We start from the raw sequence: 21,763 nt of genomic DNA on the forward strand, positions 1-21,763 counted from the left end.
CACAGCCGACTTCCTTCACAGTCTTTCCATAATACGATTCTGTGTTCCTCTCTAATGACCTCGTTGTCGGCGGGACGTTAATCTCTTATCGTCCTTCCTTCAACATGCTGAAGAGGTAGTTCTGACAGCCATTGAGAAACCAGAGTGCAACCAACTGCAGATTGTGGCGGACGTTGGAAGGATAGATGCTTTCTTCTGTGCTCCGATGTCATTCTTAGATCATTCCAGCGACTGGCACGGAAGGTTGAAAAGACAAGCCTTTCTCGTGGAATTCCAACGAAGCTGACAATGTGCAACATTGTCCCACAATAGATCGTGGCATTGGTTCTAAGTCGAGTGAAAAACTTGGACCAGACACTTAGAATGTTTGTGACAACAAAGGCTACTACCTGCTAGACTTGTGTCATAATAATGGGAACATTACGGTCCCCTTAAATCAGTGTCTGCTGCCCAAGTAGCTGATTGCGTGTAAGGCGCACAAACGGTTTTTTTCTTATATTCGGCGACTTAATATCCAGTTTATATAATGATAGAAGTGTGAGACCTCGAAGAATTAGTGTGGGATGCAAAAATTCCCACTCTCAAATAAGGCTATTAAAATCTAGTGAACAGCTTTCTAAAGATTTGCAATAAAGTCCCAGAGTTTGAGGCGCTGTTAAAAAGTAGTGGAACCTATATCTACATCTACATCCACATACTTTCTCCGCAAGCCACGCAAGCCACCGTACAGTGCATGGCTGCGGGTACCACTTACCATTACTACAGTCGGCGATTGCGTTAATGGGCTGTGGCTGCGCAGCTCACACAGAATACCACAGAAATCAGTCAATCGTAGTTTCGCGCACGTAAAACACAACAGAACGTTCAAATATGACCTAAGTTTACACAATACGAAATGCGGAAACAGACTGAGTGCTGATTGGCTAGCTGTGCCGCTGTCTACTGTGCATTCCCGATCCACAAGTCGTAACCGTTGTCAAGGACTATAATTATCTTCTTCCTGTTCCACTCGCAAACAGAGTGAAGGAAAAACGACTATCTGTAGGCCTATGTACGAGCCCTAATTTCTTACATCTTATCTTGGTGTTACTTACGAGAAATATATGTTGGCGGTAGTAGAATCAATCTACAGTCGGCCTCAAACACAGATTCTCTAAATTTCCGCAGTAGTGCATCGCGAAAAGACCGTCGCATTCACGGATTCCCATTTCAGTTCACCAAGCATCTTCGTAATACTTGCGAGTTGATCTAATATAGCAGTAACAAATCCAGCAGCATGCCTCTGAATTGTTTCGGTGTCTTCCTTTAATCCGACATGGATGGGATCCCAAAAATTCGACCAATACTCAAGAACGGGTAACGCTAGCGTTCTATACGCCATCTCCTTCATAAATGAGCTACACTTTCCTAAAATTCTCCCAATAACACGAAGTGGATCATTCGTCTTCCCGACTACCATCTAGACGTGTTCATTCCATTTCATATCGCATTGCAGTGTTACTCCTAAATATTTAATCGAAGTGACTTCTTCAAGCAGCACACCACTAATACTGTATTTGAACATTACATTATTGTTTTCCCTACTCATCCGTGTTAACTCACAATTTTCTACATTTAGACGAAGCTACCATTCATCACACGAACTAGAAATTCTGTCTAATTCACGCTGTATCCTCCTGCAGTCACTCAACAATGACACCTTCCCCTGCACCACAGTGTCATCTGCTTACTGTACGTCACAGCCGGCCATGTGGCCGAGCGGTTCTAGGCGCTTCAGTCTGGAACCGCGTTGCTGCTTCGGTCGCAGGTTCGAATCCTGCCTGGGACATAGATGTGTGTGATGCCCTTAGGTTAATTAGGTTTAAGTAGTTCTACGTCTGGTGGACTGATGACCTCAGATGCTAAGTCCCATAGTTCATAGAGCCATTTGAACCATTTGTCCGTCACATCATTTATGTATGCAGAGAATAACAGCTGTCCAATTACACCTCCTTGGGGCACCTCTGACGATGCCCTTGTCTCTGCTGAACACTTGCCGTCGAGGACAACATACTGGGTCTTATTTCTTAAAAAGCCTTCGATCCACTCACATACCTGGGAACCTCATCCGTATGCTCGGACCTTCGTTAACAGTCTGCAGTGGGTCACCATGCCAAACGCTTTCCTGTAATCTAGGAATACGGAAAATACCTTTTGCCCTCCATCCATGGTTTCCTAGATGTCATGTGAGAAAAGGGTTAGATCAGTTTCACATATGTGATGCTTTCTAAATCCGTGCTGATTTGTAGAGATAAGATTTTCCATCTCAAGAAAATTTATTATACAACACTAGGTAGGATACAGGAAGCGGTCTCATACCTGAAATAGACAGCAGTGAAATTTTTGGGGTAAACCTAAGCGTACATCGGAAAAATAGACTAAAAAAATTGGAAATGGAGGTGGCGTATTCACCATAGTTGCCAATAAACTCAGATTGACTGAGATAGAGCTTGCGGCTTCTTGCGTGACTGTTTGGGGTAAACTCAGTTTGAAGGGTGGGCACAAACTTATAATTGGGACCTCTTATCGAGCATTATACCTTTCACACGTGAAAATTTTAGAGTAAGTCTTAGCTCGCTTGTATGTAGTTTTCCCAATCATACTGTCATCACTGGAGGGCATTTTAATCATCCAATATCCGACTGCAATGATTGCAGTTACCTAATGGTGGACGAAAGTATACTGAACGTGTTCTTTGAAAATTATTTGTAACAGTTAGATCTGAAGTCGATTCATGACGTACATATACTAGTAAAAAGGGTAACAAATAGAGAAGAGAGGAGTTAATGACATTTAGCTGCTAGTGCGCATTGATTTACATCAAATGGGGATGTTGAAATTTTGTGGCGGACTAGGATTCTAACACCGGTCTCCTGCTCACTAGGCAGATGCTCTGACCACTAAGCCATCTTTTTTTATTGTTATTCTTTGTTGCTCTCGTTATGTTCTGTATTGTTCTTTGTATTTGTTCGGAGCGGACGTCTCATGACACCCGGTCAGGGTCTTCGTTGATCGGTTCACCCAGACAAGCTGACCTACCGTACCGGCGTCATCCGGACACAGTGGTCACCGTAACTGCACTGACTATTCTAGCACACCTTCGATCAGACCAAAATTCGCAACTGATCTCCACAAACTATGACGTAGTTCCCCTGCCCATTATCCTCATTACTCGTGGCACTTTACCTATTCCGGTAAGAATTCATGAATGGTGTGCATCTCCACTGGCTAGTCTCGCGTTAATTATATATGTAGTGTCTGTTCTTTCGGACATGTCTAAAAGAACAGACACTATTTTGATTCTGCAGCCACTATGAATCAAGACACAAGGGAATTACGGACATTTACCTACTAGTAAATGTTGATTTACTCAATGGGGAAAACTGAAGATTTGTACTCGACCCAAATTCAAAACTTGGTCCCCTGGTCACTAGGCAAATGCGCTGACCACTATGTTATCCGGACGCAATGGTCATCGCAATTGCATGGACTACACTGGCACACCTTCCGTCAGATCCAAATTCTCAGCTTATCAACACACTACTGACACTTTGTGTCGTGGTTCATAGTGGCTGCAGGATCAAAATACTCTCTGTTTCTTTGGACATGCCCGAAAAAACGGAGAGCACATATATAACTAAGGCGGGGCTGGCCAACAATCCCTTCAGTCAAGATGCATACCACGCTCGAACTCTCACGTAAGGGAATAGGCGAAACGCCGTAAGTAATTAGGATAATGGGAAGGGGCTCTCTACGTCATAGTGTGTGGATAAGATGAGAATTTGAGTCTGATTGGGGGAGGGGGGTGGGGGCGTGCTAGGGTAGTCCATACAGGTGCGACTTCCACTATGTCCGGATGGCTTAGTGGTCAGAGCATCTGCCTACTGACCAGGAGACCTCAGTCAAGCACAAATTTACAACTTTCCCCATAGCTATAAATCAATACCCATTAGCAGCTAAATGTCAGTAATTCCTTTGTATCTTGATTCATAGTGCCTGCAGGATCCAAATGGTGTCTGCTCTTCCGCACATGACCGAAAGAACAGATACCACATGGATAGCAAATAGACCTGAGCTCATTATTACTGTTGAAACTGGTAGCAGTGAACATGAGACAGTTGTAGCAACGACGATTATCAATGTACAAAGGACAGCTAAAGAAAGTAGAAAAATTTACACGCGTAGTATAGTAGATAACAGATTGTTGTCTCAAATCTCAAGGGGAAATTTGAAAAATTTATCTCTGGGTGGGAGTATGTGGAGGAGCTATGGCTTTAACTTAGGAAAAGTTGTTGACCGATCACTGAAGAGATATCTACAGACGTTGGAAAAAAATAGCGGAACATCTCGAGAAATTCAAACTTGAACATAAATGAAGATGCTTGGTTGTAAACGGTTTTTTTCATTGTCTACTAATGACCAGGTAGAAAACTAGCATATCAGTTTGCCAAAGCAGTGCTGCTAAAATCTTTGATTCCTAATTAAAATTTATTTAAAAACGAGTAATATTCACTCGCAAAATTTCAATTGCTTTGAAATATTGGATTATCTTAGACACTGGGAAAATTGATTAGCACTATTTGAATAACAACGTCTACAGTTAGAAACTAGCAATAAACACATGACATAAAAATCGATACACCATTGCAGAGACAAACTGTACCTGTTCCCGTGTGGCTGGGCCTATTAGACAGTACGCGTGTTCGTGCAGTGTGTCAGACTTGCCCACACTAGGTCCATAAAGTAGTTACTGGCTGTTGTCCTCGAACATCAGTAGTATTGCAGAATGGTACCACCCCTAGATCGGAATTACACTACTGGCCATTAAAATTGCTACACCAAGAAGAAATGCAGATGATAAACGGGTATTCATTGGACAAATATACTATACTAGAACTGACAAGTGATTACATTTTCACGCAATTTGGGTGCGTAGATCCTGAGAAATCAGTACCCAGAACAACTACGTCTGGCCGTAATAAAGGCTTTGATACGCCTGGGCATTGAGTCAAACAATGGCGTGTACAGGTACAGCTGCCCATGCAGCTTCAACACGATACCACAGTTAATCAAGAGTAGTGACTGGCGTATTATGAAGAGCCAGTTGCTCGGCCACCATTGACCAGACGTTTTCAATTGGTGAGAGATCCAGAGAATGTGCTGGCCAGGGCAGCAGTCGAACATTTTCTGTATCCAGAAAGGCCCGTTCAGGACTTGCAACATGCGGTCGTGCATTATCCTGCTGAAATTTACGGTTTCTCAGGGATCGAATAAAGGGTAGAGCCACGGGTCGTAACATATCTGAAATGTAACGTCCACTGTTCAAAGTGCTTTCAATGCGAACAAGAGGTGACCGAGACGTGTAACCAATGACACCCCATATCATCACGCCGGGTGATACGCCAGAATGGCGATGACGAATACACGCTTCCAGTGTGCGTTCACCGCGATGTCAGCAAACACGGATGCGACCATCATGATGCTGTAAACAGAACCTGGATTCATCCGAAAAAATGACGTTTTGCCATTCGTGGACCCAGGTTCGTCGTTGAGCACACCATCACAGGCCCTCCTGTCTGTGATGCAGCGTCAAGGATAACCGCAGCCATGGTCTCCGAGCTGATAGTCCATGCTGCTGCAAACGTCGTCGAACTGTTCGTGCAGATGGTTGTTGTCTTGCAAACGTCCCCATATGTTGACTCACGGATCGAGACGAGGCTGTACGATCCGTTACAGCAATGCGGATAAGATTCCTGTCATCTCGACTGCTAGTGATACGAGGCCGTTGGGTTCCAGCGTTCCATATTGCCCTCCTGAATCCATCGATTCCATATTCTGCTAACAGTCATTTGATCTCGACCATCGCGAGCAGCAATGTCGCGATACGATAAACTGCAATCGCGATAGGCTACAATCCGACCTTTATCAAAATCGGAAACCTTATGGTACGCATTTCTCCTCCTTATACGAGGCATCACAACAACGTTACACCAGGCAACGCCGGTCAACTGCTGTTTGTGTATGAAAAATCAGTTGGAAACTTTCCTCATGTCAGCACGTTGTAGGTGTCGCCACAGGCGCCAACCTTGTGTGAATGCTCTGAAAAGCTAATCAATTGCATATCACAGCATCTTCTTCCTGACGGTTAAATTTCGCATCTGTAGCACGTCATCTTAGTGGTGTAGCAACTTTAATGGCAGTAGCGTATATTACGAAGTGCGACAGCAATGAAGTACAATACTGCTTTAAAATATTAGAAACGGGAGGAGGCACAAGAAACTTGCGACATATAAGGAGCAAAAACATCCATGATGTTCCTTGGTAGATAAGGTCAATTTGATAGATATAATTTTGTTAACGAACCTTTAATTTTGTTGTTGTTCTAGGATGAAAAATTGACAACATCCAAAACTGACGTTGCGGGGAAGTCATCAACTTGTAAACCTTAGGTCTTGCTGTATCTGTGCACATCTCCTTCACCTTTGCAATTTTTTGCTGGAGTCAATGAGTGTGTTGGGACCCTTGATGCTCGCACGTTAATGACTTGGTGGACAATGTTAATAATAGGTCTAATATCGGCCATTTTGCCGACAATGTAATTATCTACCGGTTTTCCAGCAGAAATGGTCAATATTCAGGGATATGACGAGAACGATCATTCGAAGCAAAGAAGTTCGAGTAAACATGGGCTCTACAGTGCATGTCTGAAAGGCTGTATGTCTTTGCAACTGTGAAACGCATCTCTTCTACTGAATAAGAGCTCACAGTTTTTACAATGAGCATTTTAGAGCCCATGTTCACGAGTCTTTTTTGATCTGAATGACCATTTTTGTCATATTCCTGACCATTCCTTCTCGGACACCCTGCATCAAGGGCGCCCATACAAATTTTTTTAGGGGAGGGGGCGACTAGACCTGAGGGTATGAAGGAATTTTTAATATTGTGGAAGAAGAGATATGACGTGTAAGTAGCCATAAAAAAGGTCCAGTTCCGACACTGTTATAACCTACGTAATTCCGAATTTTAAAGCATTTCTTGAAAGAAAAACACCTGACTACTCTACTTTTACCCATTTCCTGAGAGAAAGGGGAGAAGGGGATGACGGACTCCTCTTCTCCCTATGTATGTGCGCCCTTCATGTACAATGAATTACTGTCCGACAAAAGATAAATAAACGTTCAGCCTGGACTGGATAAGATTACGTAAAGATGCAAAGATTGTAAAATTGCTTCAGATGTTCGGAAATGTAAATTTGTGTACTTCACAAAACGTAAAAACGTAGCATCCAATCAACACAGTATCGGTTAATCACAACCCTAATGCTGTTCTTGTGGATCAAACAAACCTGTAACCATTTTTGTTGCCATTCTTTGTATATGTTTAATATCCCCTGTTTGTACTATTTAGCATAGGTTCCACAAGCTTGAGCTATATTCTAGAATATGTAGCATGAGTGTTAAATAAGTACCAATAAATGTCTTTGTAAATTAATTTCATTTTCACAGTATCATACCAATAAACTGAAGTCTGCCACCTGCTTTACCTGTGAATGAGTCTATGTGATTATTCCACTTCATATCACTACAACTGGAATAAATTATGGTCAGAGTCCACATCTATCTCTGGAAATATTGTAGGGTTTAAAATTATCTAATCAATATAAGGCCCTCCACTGTCTCCAGGCCTCTTCTGCATATACGCTTTCGTACATGATTCTTACCCCAAGTGTTCGCAATGATTAAATTGTACATTGTGCACAATTCTATCAGGTTGGTTCCTCTTTGATCCCCCCCATCTCTGCACGTATTCTCTTACTATTTTTTCTTCTCTTCCTTCTTCAACTGTTAATTTCCAGTCCCCATCACAACTAAATTTTCCTCTCCCTTGAATATCTGAGTAATTTTTGTTATCTCATAATAAATTCTTTTAGTCTTTCATCATCTGCAGAGCAAGCTGGTATATATACTTGTACTACTGTGGTGGGAACTGGCTTCATCTCTATCCTGGCTATGATAATGCATTCACTATGCTGTTCATGGTAGCTTACCTGCAGTCCTATTTCCCTATTAATTATTAGATCTACTCTTGCATTACCTATATTTGATTTTGTGTTTATAATCCTGTACTTATCTGACACAGATCCTGTTCTTCCTGTCATCTCACTTAACTAAGTCTCGCTGTACCCAACTTCATCCTATTCACTTCACTTTTTAAATTCTTTAACCTAGCGACCATATTAAGGGATCTAATGTCTTGTGCTCCTACATGCAGAATGCCAGTCTTGTTTTACTGATGGTGATATCCTCCTAAGTAGTTCCTGCCCCAAGATTTAAATGGGGGAATATTTTACCTCCAGATAATGCCATCATTATTCAGCCACACAGTAGAGCTGCATGCCGTAGGGGAAAAGAAATCACAGCTGTAGTTCCCTCTTGCTTTCGGCTGTTCCCTCTTCTTGTACAAACTATGCCATGTTAGCTAATGTTATAAGGCTAGATTCATCAATCTTCCAGATCGTTGCCTTTGAAACTATTTAAAAGGCTGCTGCCCCTCTTCAGGAACCCAGGTTAATCTAGCTTCTCTACAGACACTCCTCCCTTGTGGTTGCACCTACTATACAGCTATCTGTATCAGGAGGCAGGCAAACCACTATACCTAAGCAAGGTCTATGGTCCATAGAGGGGAGATTCTTCACAGATGACCCTATTGTTGATGCAGCATTGACACAGCAGAAATTTATTGCTATATCAAGGACTATCTGCAGATAGTTAGTGCACTATACACAAACTGACAACTTTCAACTGAAGTAATTTGATATAACCTGCACATATTGGAAGAGAAGCTCTGAACTATTTGATAAACCATTTTTCACAAGTCATTATAATCATAATTTCTCTGCCATATTTAGTGAATTTGAGATGGAATGACAAGATAAATATAGTTGAAGAACTTTTTACAGGATGGCTTTCATTGGGAGCACTTGCATAAAGTATTTCATTTACAAGTAATCTTAATGAACTTGTTGTCATCTACCTTGTTCCTGAAAACTGTTCAGTTATCTTTAATTTTTACAGAACAAAATTAACAGTTAAGAGATAGACCTTCACACGAGAACTTTTAAATTCCACAGAGCTTTGCTCAGTGACACAAAAGATGCCAATACAGAGGTGTTGTGCATCACCAAAAGAATTGCCAAGGGTTACTAAGACACCAGCTTCTGCATGGAATCAAAGAATGTATTAGTACCTCGCATACACACATTTGATAATGTCCATAGTGATAAAGCTAGAGAAATTCTATTCTATACTAAGGTATAGAGGCTACTGCCATTCATTTGATCAATCAACTATGTCATTTTTCTTGTTTTACTGAAAAAAGTGACCTGACATTAATATATTCTGCCTGTACTAAATACAAATTTATCATACATTAATTAGATTAGATTAGATTAATACTTGTTCCATAGATCATGAATACGACACTCCGTAATGATGTGGAACATGTCAAGTTAATGAAAGATGCCTGTACAAGATATTACATTACACAAAATATTGCTTGACACTAATGTTTAAGTTAGTTTTTTTCCCCTCCCTTAATTTATATCTAAAAATTTAATACATTGAAATAATATCCTCTCATTACGCAAAGCTGAAGGAGATTTTTGCATGCACTCTTCTGAGGATTTCCTCTGAATATATAGGTACAGCAGCTACAACCTCTGTATAATGTAAATGTTGTCTATGTTTCATGATGATGAGTAACACTACTGCAAATTGTTTCCAGGTGTATGAAGGTGACCGTCAATGAAGTTGCAGTGGAAGTGCCTGACATCTACTGTGACCCTGTCAAGCAGCCTGCTGATGTAAATGCCTGCCATGTGGCCTGCCCAGGAGACTGTGTAGTCAGTCCTTGGTCAGACTGGTCAGAATGTGCAAAGGTCAGCATGAACAGCATTACTATGCATGTTACATAATTTCTAAAATATACAAGCATTTTATAAGATGTTTGAATTAAGATGACATCCATTACTTTAAAATTCCCTGTGTCAGAAGCAGCTCTTCTATCAAAAAGGGCATTTTCTAACCTCCTGTATCCAGCTTCTACAAGACTAGAATTTAAAATTTCATTGTTTTACTAACTACTCCATTTAGTTTTTATCACTGAGCATATTCAGTTGTTATCAGTGAAAGTCAGGTCATGATTTTGAAGGATTTATTTTCTCAGCAGAAAGGTGAGTAATATCCCTGATTTTAGCAGTTCACTGCTAGTTTTTAATTCTACAGTGCATAGTGCAAAAAAAAAAAGTGTAATATTAGAAGTAAATTTTCTACACCATGTGAAATTCATGTTACTGTTTACTCCTGTTTCTTACATAATTTATTTCATAACACTGATTCATTATGTCAGTTATGGTAAATTGCACTTCAGTATGTAAATCCTTCTGCACATAATATTTGTCTGCAAAAGGTGAATAATTTTTAGCAGCAGAACTGCTATCTTTGTCATTCAGAAGTGTGATGTCAGCACAGTAACATTGTTAAACTAGAGCTAGTAAAGAAGTGACAACTCAGTGCCCATTGCAGAAAGAAAGAAGGCTAGAGCTTGTCAAAGTATATCAGAATGTAGAAATCATTCCAGTCTGCAATGAGATGAGGTAATCTGTGAAAAACCTGTATTGTCATATTGTTTGTAGATTAATTACTAACACTGATGGCTCTGAGCACTATGGGACTTAACATCTATGGTCATCAGGCCCCTAGAACTTAGAACTACTTAAACCTAACTAACCGAACGACATCACACAACACACAACACCACTAGACGTGTATCCCTGTCTTTAAGTGGCATCTACATCCACACTCTATAAAACACTGTGCAGTCAATTGCAGCAGATATTTCCGATTGTAAAACATATTAGAGTTTCATCCCATTCCATTTGCAAATGGACCTAAGGGAAAATGCATAACTGCTTCTTTGTGCTCAAAATGGTTCAAATGGCTCTGAGCACTATGGGACTTAACATCTGAGGTCATCAGTCCCCTAGAAATTAGAACTACTTAAACCTAACTAACCTAAGGACGACACACACATCCATACCCGAGGCAGGATTTGAACCTGCAACCATAGCGGTCGCTACGCTTAGAACCACTCGTCCACTCTGGCCGGCTTCTTTGTGATCAATAATCAGCCTAATCATGTCTTTACAGACCCCATGAAAGTGATTTGTAGGTGGCTGTAATATTCCATTTCTTGAAAGTTTGTAGTAGACTTTTACAAGATAGTTAACATTTATCTTCAAGTGTCTGCTAGTTCAGTTTTTCAGCATTTCAATGATGCTCTCTCATGGATCAAACACACATGTAACCATTCATGTTGCCCTTATTTGTAGACACACAATGTCCCTTGGCATGCCTGTTTGGTAAGGGTCCAACACCTTTGAGCAGTACTCCATGATGGGACACAAGCTCCTTTGTACACTGATTACATTTTCTCAGTGTTGTGTCAAAGAACCAAAATATGTCACCTGCTCTACCTATGACTGAACCTATGTGATCAACCCATTTCATATCACTACAAATTGTTGCAATCAGGTATTAATATGACTTGCCTGATTTCAAGTGTGATTCACTAATATTGTAGTAATAGGATACTATTACTGTATAAATTTAAATACTTGAATGTTTTAAGTATTTTGTCAATCTTGGCATAATTATGAAATCTTGACAAGAGCTGACTGAATGTTTCTGCATTTTTCTTCAGAAAGTACTTCTCTATAGATAACTGGATCATCTGCAAAGTTCTGAGGTTACTGTTAATGTTGTTTGCCAGGTCATTAATATAGAACATGAACAGTGTCTTGCTTCCCTGAAGCATACTTGAAGTTACTTCTACGTCTGTTGATGACTCTCATCCAAGATAGCACATTATTCATGTAATATAACTGACACTTGGTGTGGTGGCCAATGGGAATGGCTGTAAATGCCTATACACTCATTACCATCATCAGGCCCGGATCTAGGAGGGAGGGGATAGACGCAACTGGATATCTGTCCGAGGCAGCAATTTCAGGGAGCACCATCCATATTCTTTAAGAAACAAAACATTGTTTCACAAAGTGCCTGCCATCCATTGCACATTGTCTACAAATTATTCGTATGATTTTGAAACAGATCTCTGTTGCTTTTTGAACATATCGAAAGTTGATTTCTGAATGAATATGGCTGAATATAAAAAAAAAAACTACCAATTGCTGTTTGTTTATGTGGTTGACTGGGTGTTCAAATGATAAGCATTGCTATAATTACTCATGAAATAGAATCAGACTACCAGAGTGGAAATAATTGACTAACAGGAATAAAAGGTAAGAAAGATTACATATTATCTCCTCAGTGCTTCCATGAAGATGAAATTTTGAGAGAAAATATTGCCAGATTGCTACTCTACCAAGGGCCTGTTGTATGGCCCTAGTTAGCAGCCACTTAAGTTCTATTTTCCGAATAGTGCCGAAAACAGAATTCTATAAACATGTAATAACACCTAGAAGAATAATAAATGAAGGATAAATAAACTGGTGATTCTGGCAGGGTTAGTGAAGTTCACTCGAGCATAAGTTTTGACAGTGGCAGGAATAGTTATATAGAATTACTGATGACAAGATTATTTGTTAGAATGGGGGCATCACACAAATTATATGGAATGATATGACAATTCCAAATTTGTATAAAAATTTCATACTAGTACTACTTTTCAATCTCATGCTTGAGAAACTGGAGCATATGAATGTTATGTGAAACTATTTCCCAACATAAAACTTTTTGCTTGTACTCAAATACTTCACAGTCATTTGATATTGGTACTTCTTGAACTATATTCTGTCATGTTATTTCTCTGAATGAAGTAGATAAAAATGACCATTTGAACCAAAACAGTCTCGCTCATTTGGCATGTGTTACAACTGCTGCAATATTAGAAAGGCCCATTTCATTTTATATTGGAGACAGTGCCAAAACAGATTAAATCAAATTGAGAAACCACACCAGTCTTGGGTGCTATTCATTTCAACAGCTTTTTCAGTCTTGGACAATGACATTTTGATTTTCCATGTAGTAAAATATTTGGCAAATTTTGATGAAGTAACAGATTCTTTTGCATAAAGGAAAGCATGTCCTGTAAAGCTGTAGTAAGGCTAGGGGAAAAAATGCTGGAGCCTAAATATTAAAGAAATGTGTACTGTCTTGCTTGTCTCTTGTCTTTACTGGTTTTATGTTTCCTATAGTTAATTTTGTCACACAAAAGAGAAAGTTATTAACTAATAGTGCAGCAGAGCAAGTTTTTGTTCTCTGTGCAGTTGCACATTAAAATTCACCTACCTCAGAACAGCATCTGCTATATGTCCCTTAACTCCGCAGCTTAGATACTTACAAGATGATGTAAAAGCAGTGTTGATAAAAAGCATCATCTAATATCTACAATTACTGAGGTGGCACAACTCTAGTAATGAAAGAAAGATCTGTAGAAAAACTGTCATTCAATTTTCCGGGCAGTAAAAAAATGGATTAGCTTATGCAAATAATGTCCGAAATTTCCACACAAAAATGTTTATTTAGTCCTTATAGCCAAAGAAATGGTACTATTCAGTCCACATTTAAACTATTGGCTATTTTCTTCCAGGTCACAATTCATACACACATTTCATATGCACAGCAGCTAGAAATCTGTCCAGACTCGACCCGAATTAAACAGCGTTTTCACAGTCATTAATTTCACCCCCAAATTTGAGTTATTACAGTTGGTCCTTATTGCGGATTTCTAAAAAAGAAATTGCTCGTCAAAAATGCTCAGTGGTTGAATACTGAAACATTCCATGGGGATACTAGGAAGGCCAAATTTTCATACGTGAACATATTTCCTACAATACAATTCCAAAACTTCCAAACTACACAAAACTGTCCACAAATGCAACTGCTATTACGGCCACACAATCTGGATGTGAGAAACCAAATATTTCTTCATTTTACACATTATTTTGACTCGCACTAGTAACATGACTGTCCTGTACTCCTCTTCTTGCAGCCTCACTCCCAGTGTAACTATCAGGTAACGAGCAGGAACCGTCTCAGTTCTGATTGGCTGACTATACTCGCTGCCAATCAGAATGCTCTCTCATGATCATACTCTAATCAAAACTGGCCTGCTCCAATCCTTATACACTGACACATTTATGTCGTTCTGACATACAAATATTAAAGTAACGTTTAATAAACGAAAACGAAAAGGCAATAATTCTGGAAATAATCTTTAGATACTGATTTTACTCCAGGTGACTTTCTGGCTGCTCTGTTACAATAGCAATCACACCTAGACATATGTCATCAGCAAAGTGGGTAAATCCCTAGGATCATTTTTCCCACGACATGCTTATGTAACTCTTGCAGGTTACTTAAGATGGTATATCATGCAACATTTAAGTCTGGCGAATGTCCCATCGACACACTTACATTTGCTCACATTTATTCCCACAACAATATTAGACACAAATAATATTTTTTTCTAATTTTTATATTGTGAAAACAAAAAATATTTAAAGTTGTAACATGGAAATCTCAATTAATTAATTCTGCACACTGAGAGTTCTGTTTATGTTTTCCAGTTATACCAAAAGATGAACTATTATATTTCCTAACTGAATTTAGTTCCCTAAGTGTCAGTTTTTTTAGTTTTAGCAAATTTTTTATCTCCTAAACTATGATAGTTACAATATTGAAATTTTTATAAAATCTTATCCTGAATAACAAAATGTAGTGTATGAATTTTGAAAATGATTGAATAGCATCTAATATCATTTATTTAGGTTCATAGGTGGCATGAATATACAGTCACTCAAAGTGACACAGGAGCTGTTCTCTTGCTGCGGTAGCAGCAGGTGTATCTGCAGTGTAGCTTAGTTTTTTTTTTATTTTTATTATAGTGTTATACCTAAATATTTCTATTATCTAACACATTCCCTTAAATGGCACAAAATGCATATATTATATCTCCAGATTTATTTACTCATATTCAACAATTCATCCATGTTGTAGAAGGAGTTGTCAAGGAGCAAGGAGGTATGATCTCAATTTGTTTTTGAAACTATTACTACTGTCTGTCAGACATTTTATTTCTACATCTACATCCATACTCCGCAAGCCACCTGACGGTGTGTGGCGGAGGGTACCCTGAGTACCTCTATCGGTTCTCTCTTCTATTCCAGTCTCGTATTGTACGTGGAAAGAAGGATTGTCGGTATGCTTCTGTGTGGGCTCTAATCTCTCTGATTTTATCCTCATGGTCTCTTCGCGAGATATACATAGGAGGGAGCAATATACTGCTTGACTCTTCGGTGAAGGTATGTTCTCGAAACTTTAACAAAAGCCCGTACCGAGCTACTGAGCGTCTCTCCTGCAGAGTCTTTCACTGGAGTTTATCTATCATCTCCGTAACGCTTTCGCAATTACTAAATGATCCTGTAACGAAGCGTGCTGCTCTCCATTGGATCTTCTCTATCTCTTCTATCAACCCTACCTGGTGCGGATCCCACACTGCTGAGCAGTATTCAAGCATTGGGCGAACAAGCATACTGTAACCTACTTCCTTTGTTGTCGGATTGCATTTCCTTAGGATTCTTCCAATGAATCTCAGTCTGGCATCTGCTTTACCGACGATCAACTTTATGTGATCATTCCATTTTAAATCACTCCTAATGCGTACTCCCAGATAATTTATGGAATTAACTGCTTCCAGTTGCTGACCTGCTATTTTATAGCTAAATGATAATGGACCTATCTTTCTATGTATTCGCATCACATTACACTTGTCTACATTGAGATTCAATTGCCATTCCGTGCACCATGCATCAATTCACTGCAGATCCTCCTGCATTTCAGTACAATTTTCCATTGTTGCAACCTCTCGATACACCACAGCATCATCTGCAAAAAGCCTCAGTGAACTTCGGATGTCATCCACCAGGTCATTTATGTATATTGTGAATAGCAACGGTCCTATGAGACTCCCCTGTGGCACACCTGAAATCACTCTTACTTCGGAAGACATCTCTCCATTGAGAATGACATGCTGCGTAATTTATAAAAAAAATTTATAGCAGCATATTTAGCATTTTTGGACGAAAGGTAGCTTAAGTAAAGGATAATGTAGGTCTTTCTTTTTTCTGGTATTGTAATCATGAATGTCACTGTTGATTTTAAACTTGTCCATGTTGCTGAGAAAAAATTTCATTACTGTGAACCTGTTGTAAGAATTCCTAACCTTTTAAACAGATGCCTACAAGATGTGTGACTATGAACTCCACACATTATTCAAACTAATTTCTTTTGAGCAGTGAATACCTTTTGCCTAAGTGTTGAGTTACCCCAGAATATTATTCCATATGACATCAGAGAGTGGAAGTATGCAAAGTGTGTTAGCTTACTAATTTCTACAACATCAAAATTGGCATTTATTCTGATTGCTAAAGTTGCTGAACCTAGTTGCTTTAGGAGATCCAAAATATGACTTTTCCAATTAAGATTCTCATCAAAAACTTAGTATACTCTTCCCTTATACTTCATTTGAGGTGTTACGTTTATTGAAGGAATTATACTTTTTGCAGCAGAAAATTGGATGTACTGTGTTTTTTCAAAGTTCAGAGCAAGCACATCTGCAGAAAACCAATTAATAACTTTTCCAAAAACCTTATTTGTATCATTTTGTATCAGACTTTCTTTTATTGGATTAATAATTATACATCTACATCTATACTCCGCAAGCCACCTGACGGTGTGTGGCGGAGGGTACCCTGAGTACCTCTATCAGTTCTCCCTTCTATTCCAGTCTCGTATTGATCGTGGAAAGAAGGGTTGTCAGTATGATTCTGTGTGGGCTCTAATCTCTCTGATTTTATCCTCATGGTCTCTTCGCGAGATATACATAGGAGGGAGCAATATACTGCTTGACTCTTCGGTGAAGGTATGTTCTCGAAACTAACAAAAGCCCGTACCGAGCTACTGAGTGCCTCTCCTGCAGAGTCTTCCACTGGAGTTTATCTATCATCTCCGTAACGCTTTCGCGATTACTAAATGATCCTGTATATGAGGTGCGCTGCTCTCCGTTCGATCTTCTCTATCTTTTCTATCAACCCTATCTGGTACGGATCGCACACTGCTGAGCAGTATTCAAGCAGTGGGTGAATAAGTGTACTGTAACCTACTTCCTTTTTTTTCGGATTGCATTTCCTTAGGATTCTTCCAATGCATCTTAGTCTGGTATCTGCTTTACCGACGATCAACTTTATATGATCATTCCATTTTAAATCACTCCTAATGCCTACTCCCAGATAATTTATGGAATTAACTGATTCCAGTTGCTGACCTGCTATTTTGTGGCTAAATGTTAAGGGATCTATCTTTCTATGTATTTACAGCACATTACACTTGTCTACATTGAGATTCAATTGCCATTCCCTGCACCATGCGTCAGTTTGCTGCAGATTCTCCTGCATTTCAGTACAATTTTCCATTGTTACAACCTCTCAATACACCACAGCATCATCTGCAAAAAGCCTCAGTGAACTTTGGATGTCATCCACCAGGTAATTTATGTATATTATGAATAGCAACAGTCCTATGACACTCCCCTGCGGCACACCTGAAATCACTCCTACTTCGGAAGACTTCTCTCCATTGAGAATGACATGCTGCGTTCTGTTATCTAGGAACTCCTCAATCCAATTACACAATTGGTCTGATAGTCCATATGCTCTTACTTTGTTCATTAAAAGATTGTGGGGAACTGTATTGAATGCCTTGCGGAAGTCAAGAAACATGGCATCTACCTGTGAACTTGTGTCTATGGGCCTCTGAGTCTCGTGGATGAATAGTGTGAGCTGAGTTTCACACGACCGTCTTTTTTGAAAACCATGCTGATTCCTACAGACTAGATTTCTAATCTCCAGAAAAGTCATTATACTCAAACATAATACGTGTTCCAAAATTCTACAAATGATTGACATTAGAGATATAGGTCTATTGTTCTGCACATCTGTTCGACGTCCCTTCTTGAAAATGGGGATGACCTGCGACCTTTTCCAATCCTTTGGAACGCTACGGTCTTCTACAGACCTACGGTACACTGCTGCAAGAAGGGGGGCAAGTTCTTTCTCGTACTCTGTGTAAAATCAAACTGGTATCCCATCAGGTCCAGTGGTCTTTCCTCTTTTAAGCGATTTTAATTGTTTCTCTATCCCTCTGTCATCTATTTCAATATCTATCATTTTGTCATCTGTGCGACAATCTAGAGAAGGAACCACAGTGCAGTCTTCCTCTGTGAAACAGCTTTGGAAAAAGACATTTAGTATTTCGGCCTTTAGTCTGTCATCCTCTGTTTCAGTACCATTTTGGTTACAGAGTGTCTGGACATTTTGTTTTGATCCACCTACCGCTTTGACATAAGACCACAATTTCTTAGGATTTTCTGCCAAGTCAGTACATAGAACTTTACTTTCGAATTCATTAACCGCCTCTCGCATAGCCCTCCTCACACTACATTTCGCTTCGCGTAATTTTTGTTCGTCTGCAAGGCTTTGGCTATGTTTATGTTTGCTGTGAAGTTCCCTTTGCTTCTGCAGCAGTTTTCTAACTTGGTTATTGTACCACGGTGGCTCTTTTCCATCTCTTACGATCTTGCTTGGCACAAACTCATCTAACGCATATTGTACGATGGTTTTGAACTTTTTCCACTGATCCTCAAAACTATCTGCACTTAAGATAAAATTTTTGTGTGGAGCCATCAGGTACTCTGTAATCTGCTTTTTGTCACTTTTGCTAAACAGAAAAATCTTCCTAATTTTTTTAATATTTCTATTTACGGCTGAAATCATCGATGCAGTAACCGCTTGATGATCGCTGATTCCCTGTTCTGCATTAACTGTTCCAAATAGTTCGGGTCTGTTTGTCACCAGAAGGTCTTATATGTTATCACTGTGAGTCAGTTCTCTGTTTAACTGCCCAAGGTAGTTTTCAGATCAAGCACTTCAAAAAATTTCACTGTATTCTTTGTCCCTGCCACCCGTTATGAATGTTTGTCTCCCAGTCTATATCCAGCAAATTAAAATCTCCACCCAGAACTATAACATGGTGGGGAAATCTACTCGAAATATTTTCCAAATTATTCTTCAGGTGCGTAGCCACAACAGCTGCTGAGCACGGGGGCCTATAGAGACATCCAATTACCATGTCTGAGGCTGCTTTAACCATGACCTTCACCCAAATCATTTCACATTTCGGATCTCTGTCAATTTCCTTTGATGCTATTGCACTTCTTATCACTATAAACACGCCTCCCCCTTCACTGCCCAGCCTGTCTCTGCGGTATACATTCCAATCTGAGTTTAGGATTTCATTACTGTTTACGTCTGGTTTCAGACAACTTTCTGTCCCTAGTACTATATGGGCGTTGTGACCATTTATTAATGAGAGCAGTTCTGGGACCTTTCTATAGACACTCCTGCAGTTTACTATTAGCACATTAATATTGTGATTCCCTGTTGCATTTTGCCTACTCCTACCTTGCCGCGTCTCAGGAGGCGTCTTGTCGGGCCTAGGGAGCGAATTCTCTAACCTAAAAAACCCCCATGTGCACTCCACACGTACTCCGCTACCCTTGTAGCCGCTTCCGGCGTGTAGTGCACGCCTGACCTATTCAGGGGGACCATACATTGCTTTACCCTATAGCGGAGGTCGAGAAATTTGCACCCCAGCTCTCCGCAGAATCGTCTGAGCCTCTGGTTTAAGCCTTCCACTCGGCTCCAAACCAGAGGACCGCGATCGGTTCTGGGAATGATACTACAAATAGTTAGCTCTGATTCCACCCCGCAAGTGAGGCTTTCCGCCTTCACCAATTCTGCCAACTGCCTGTACAAACTGAGGATGACCTCTGAACCCAGACAGCAGGAGTCATTGGTGCCGACATGAGCAACAATTTGCAGTCGGGTGCACCTAGTGCTCTCTATTGCTGCTGGTAGGGCCTCCTCCACATCTCGGATGAGACCCCCCGGCAAGCAGACAGAGTGAACACTGGCCTTCTTCCCCGACCTTTCCGCTATTTCCCTAAGGGGCTCCATCACCCACCTAACGTTGGAGCTCCAAATAACTAATAAACCCCTTCCCCCGTGTGCCTGCTCAGACCTTGCTGAAGGAGCAGCCACATGTCCACTCACAGGCAGAGCAGGCGATGCCACACAACCAGCCTCCGCATTTACCCTCTGCCTCATGCACCACGAACACCGCTGAACCCGCCACTCCCCTTGGGGAGAGGGTGGCCCAACCGCGTCCGGTACCCGCAAAGATGTCTCGACAGCAGGGATAGTGGGTGAAGCATGTAACACCTGGGGTGTACCTTGCAATGCACCAGACTCCCCACTGCCGCTACACTCCAAGGCAGCAGTCTGAAGACGGCTGACCACAGCTTTCAAGACGCTCAGCTTTTCACGAAGAGTGGCCAGCTCCTCCTGCGTCCATACACAGCAGACACACATCCTATCCATCCTAAGGAATCAATTTACTGAAGAGACTTAATGAACTTTAAACTAGACTGCTAATTCACTAAAGGTGGCTGATTATTGACTAAACTGTGATTGCTAGCCACTTCTTGTAGAAAACAATGAAAATAGCACTACCTGTCTCTGACCTGTATTGAAAACAAACACTAGCACTACTGGCACTATGGTTGACTAAAGGGACTCTCTCTCTGACTAAAGGGACTCAAAACAAACACGAAACCTATGGAACACTATTAGTAGCACTCGAGAATTAAAGCTTCCTAAAAGCAAAAACACATGGAAGAATAAGTGACAAGTAAGAAAAATACAGTTAATACTTAAATTAAGGTAGCTCGCTGCACAGCAGACTGGAAGCAGACGGCAGTTAGGACGATACTTGTATCATCAGCAAACAGCGTCAGTTCAGCATCTTGTTTCACACAAGAAGGGAGGTCATTCATATATATCAAAAAGAGGAGGGGACCCATGATCGAACCTTGTGGAACACCTAATGTAATTTCATCCCAGTTAGATGAAGTGGCAAACTCCTTTGAATCACTTGAAGCATATAAAGAGACTTTTTGCTTCCTGTTCTGTAGATATGACTTAAACCACTCATATGCTGTTCCATTTATACCATAGAACTGTAATTTATCTAACATAATGTCATGGTTCACACAATCAAATGCTTCGGATAAGTCATCGAATATTCCTACTGGTGACATTTTACTATTTAAAGACTCTATTATGTGGACAGTGAAATTGTATGTTTCTGTCTCAGTGGAACAGCATTTCTGAAATCCAAACTGTGATTCACTAAGTATCCCATTACTGTTGAGATGGCTAACCACTCTTGAGTACAGTACTTTCTCAAAGATTTTTGAAAATGCTGTAAGCAAGAGACCTGACAGTGGAATATTTTAACCTGTCTGGAAAAATACACTGAGTCAGTGATGCATTACATATGTGATTCAAAACATCAGCTGTAATTGCTCCACATTGTTTTAATAACTTGTTAGAGATGTCATCTGCTCCAGCAGAACATTTATTTTTCAAAGATTTAATAATTTTCCTTATTTCACAAGAGGTTGTTAGATGAACTTAATCTGACTAAAAATTTTCAAATCTGACTCTTCCATGTTCTGCCTGGCT

General features: G+C 40.2%; 1 protein-coding gene across 10 annotated transcripts in view; it reads left to right on the plus strand.

Moving 5' to 3' along the window:
* LOC126297914 (thrombospondin type-1 domain-containing protein 7A-like) overlaps positions 1-21,763 on the plus strand; it is a 1,219,654-nt gene that overhangs the window by 1,103,885 nt on the left and 94,006 nt on the right. For all 10 annotated transcript variants that reach the window (XM_049989225.1, XM_049989222.1, XM_049989223.1 and 7 more), the window contains one exon: positions 9,823-9,976. In XM_049989225.1, coding sequence (XP_049845182.1) covers positions 9,823-9,976 — 154 coding nt within the window. The remainder of the gene's footprint in view (positions 1-9,822; positions 9,977-21,763) is intronic.

Source organism: Schistocerca gregaria, chromosome X (genome assembly GCF_023897955.1).
Source record: "Schistocerca gregaria isolate iqSchGreg1 chromosome X, iqSchGreg1.2, whole genome shotgun sequence".
In the NCBI taxonomy this organism is placed as follows: Eukaryota; Metazoa; Arthropoda; class Insecta; order Orthoptera; family Acrididae; genus Schistocerca; species Schistocerca gregaria.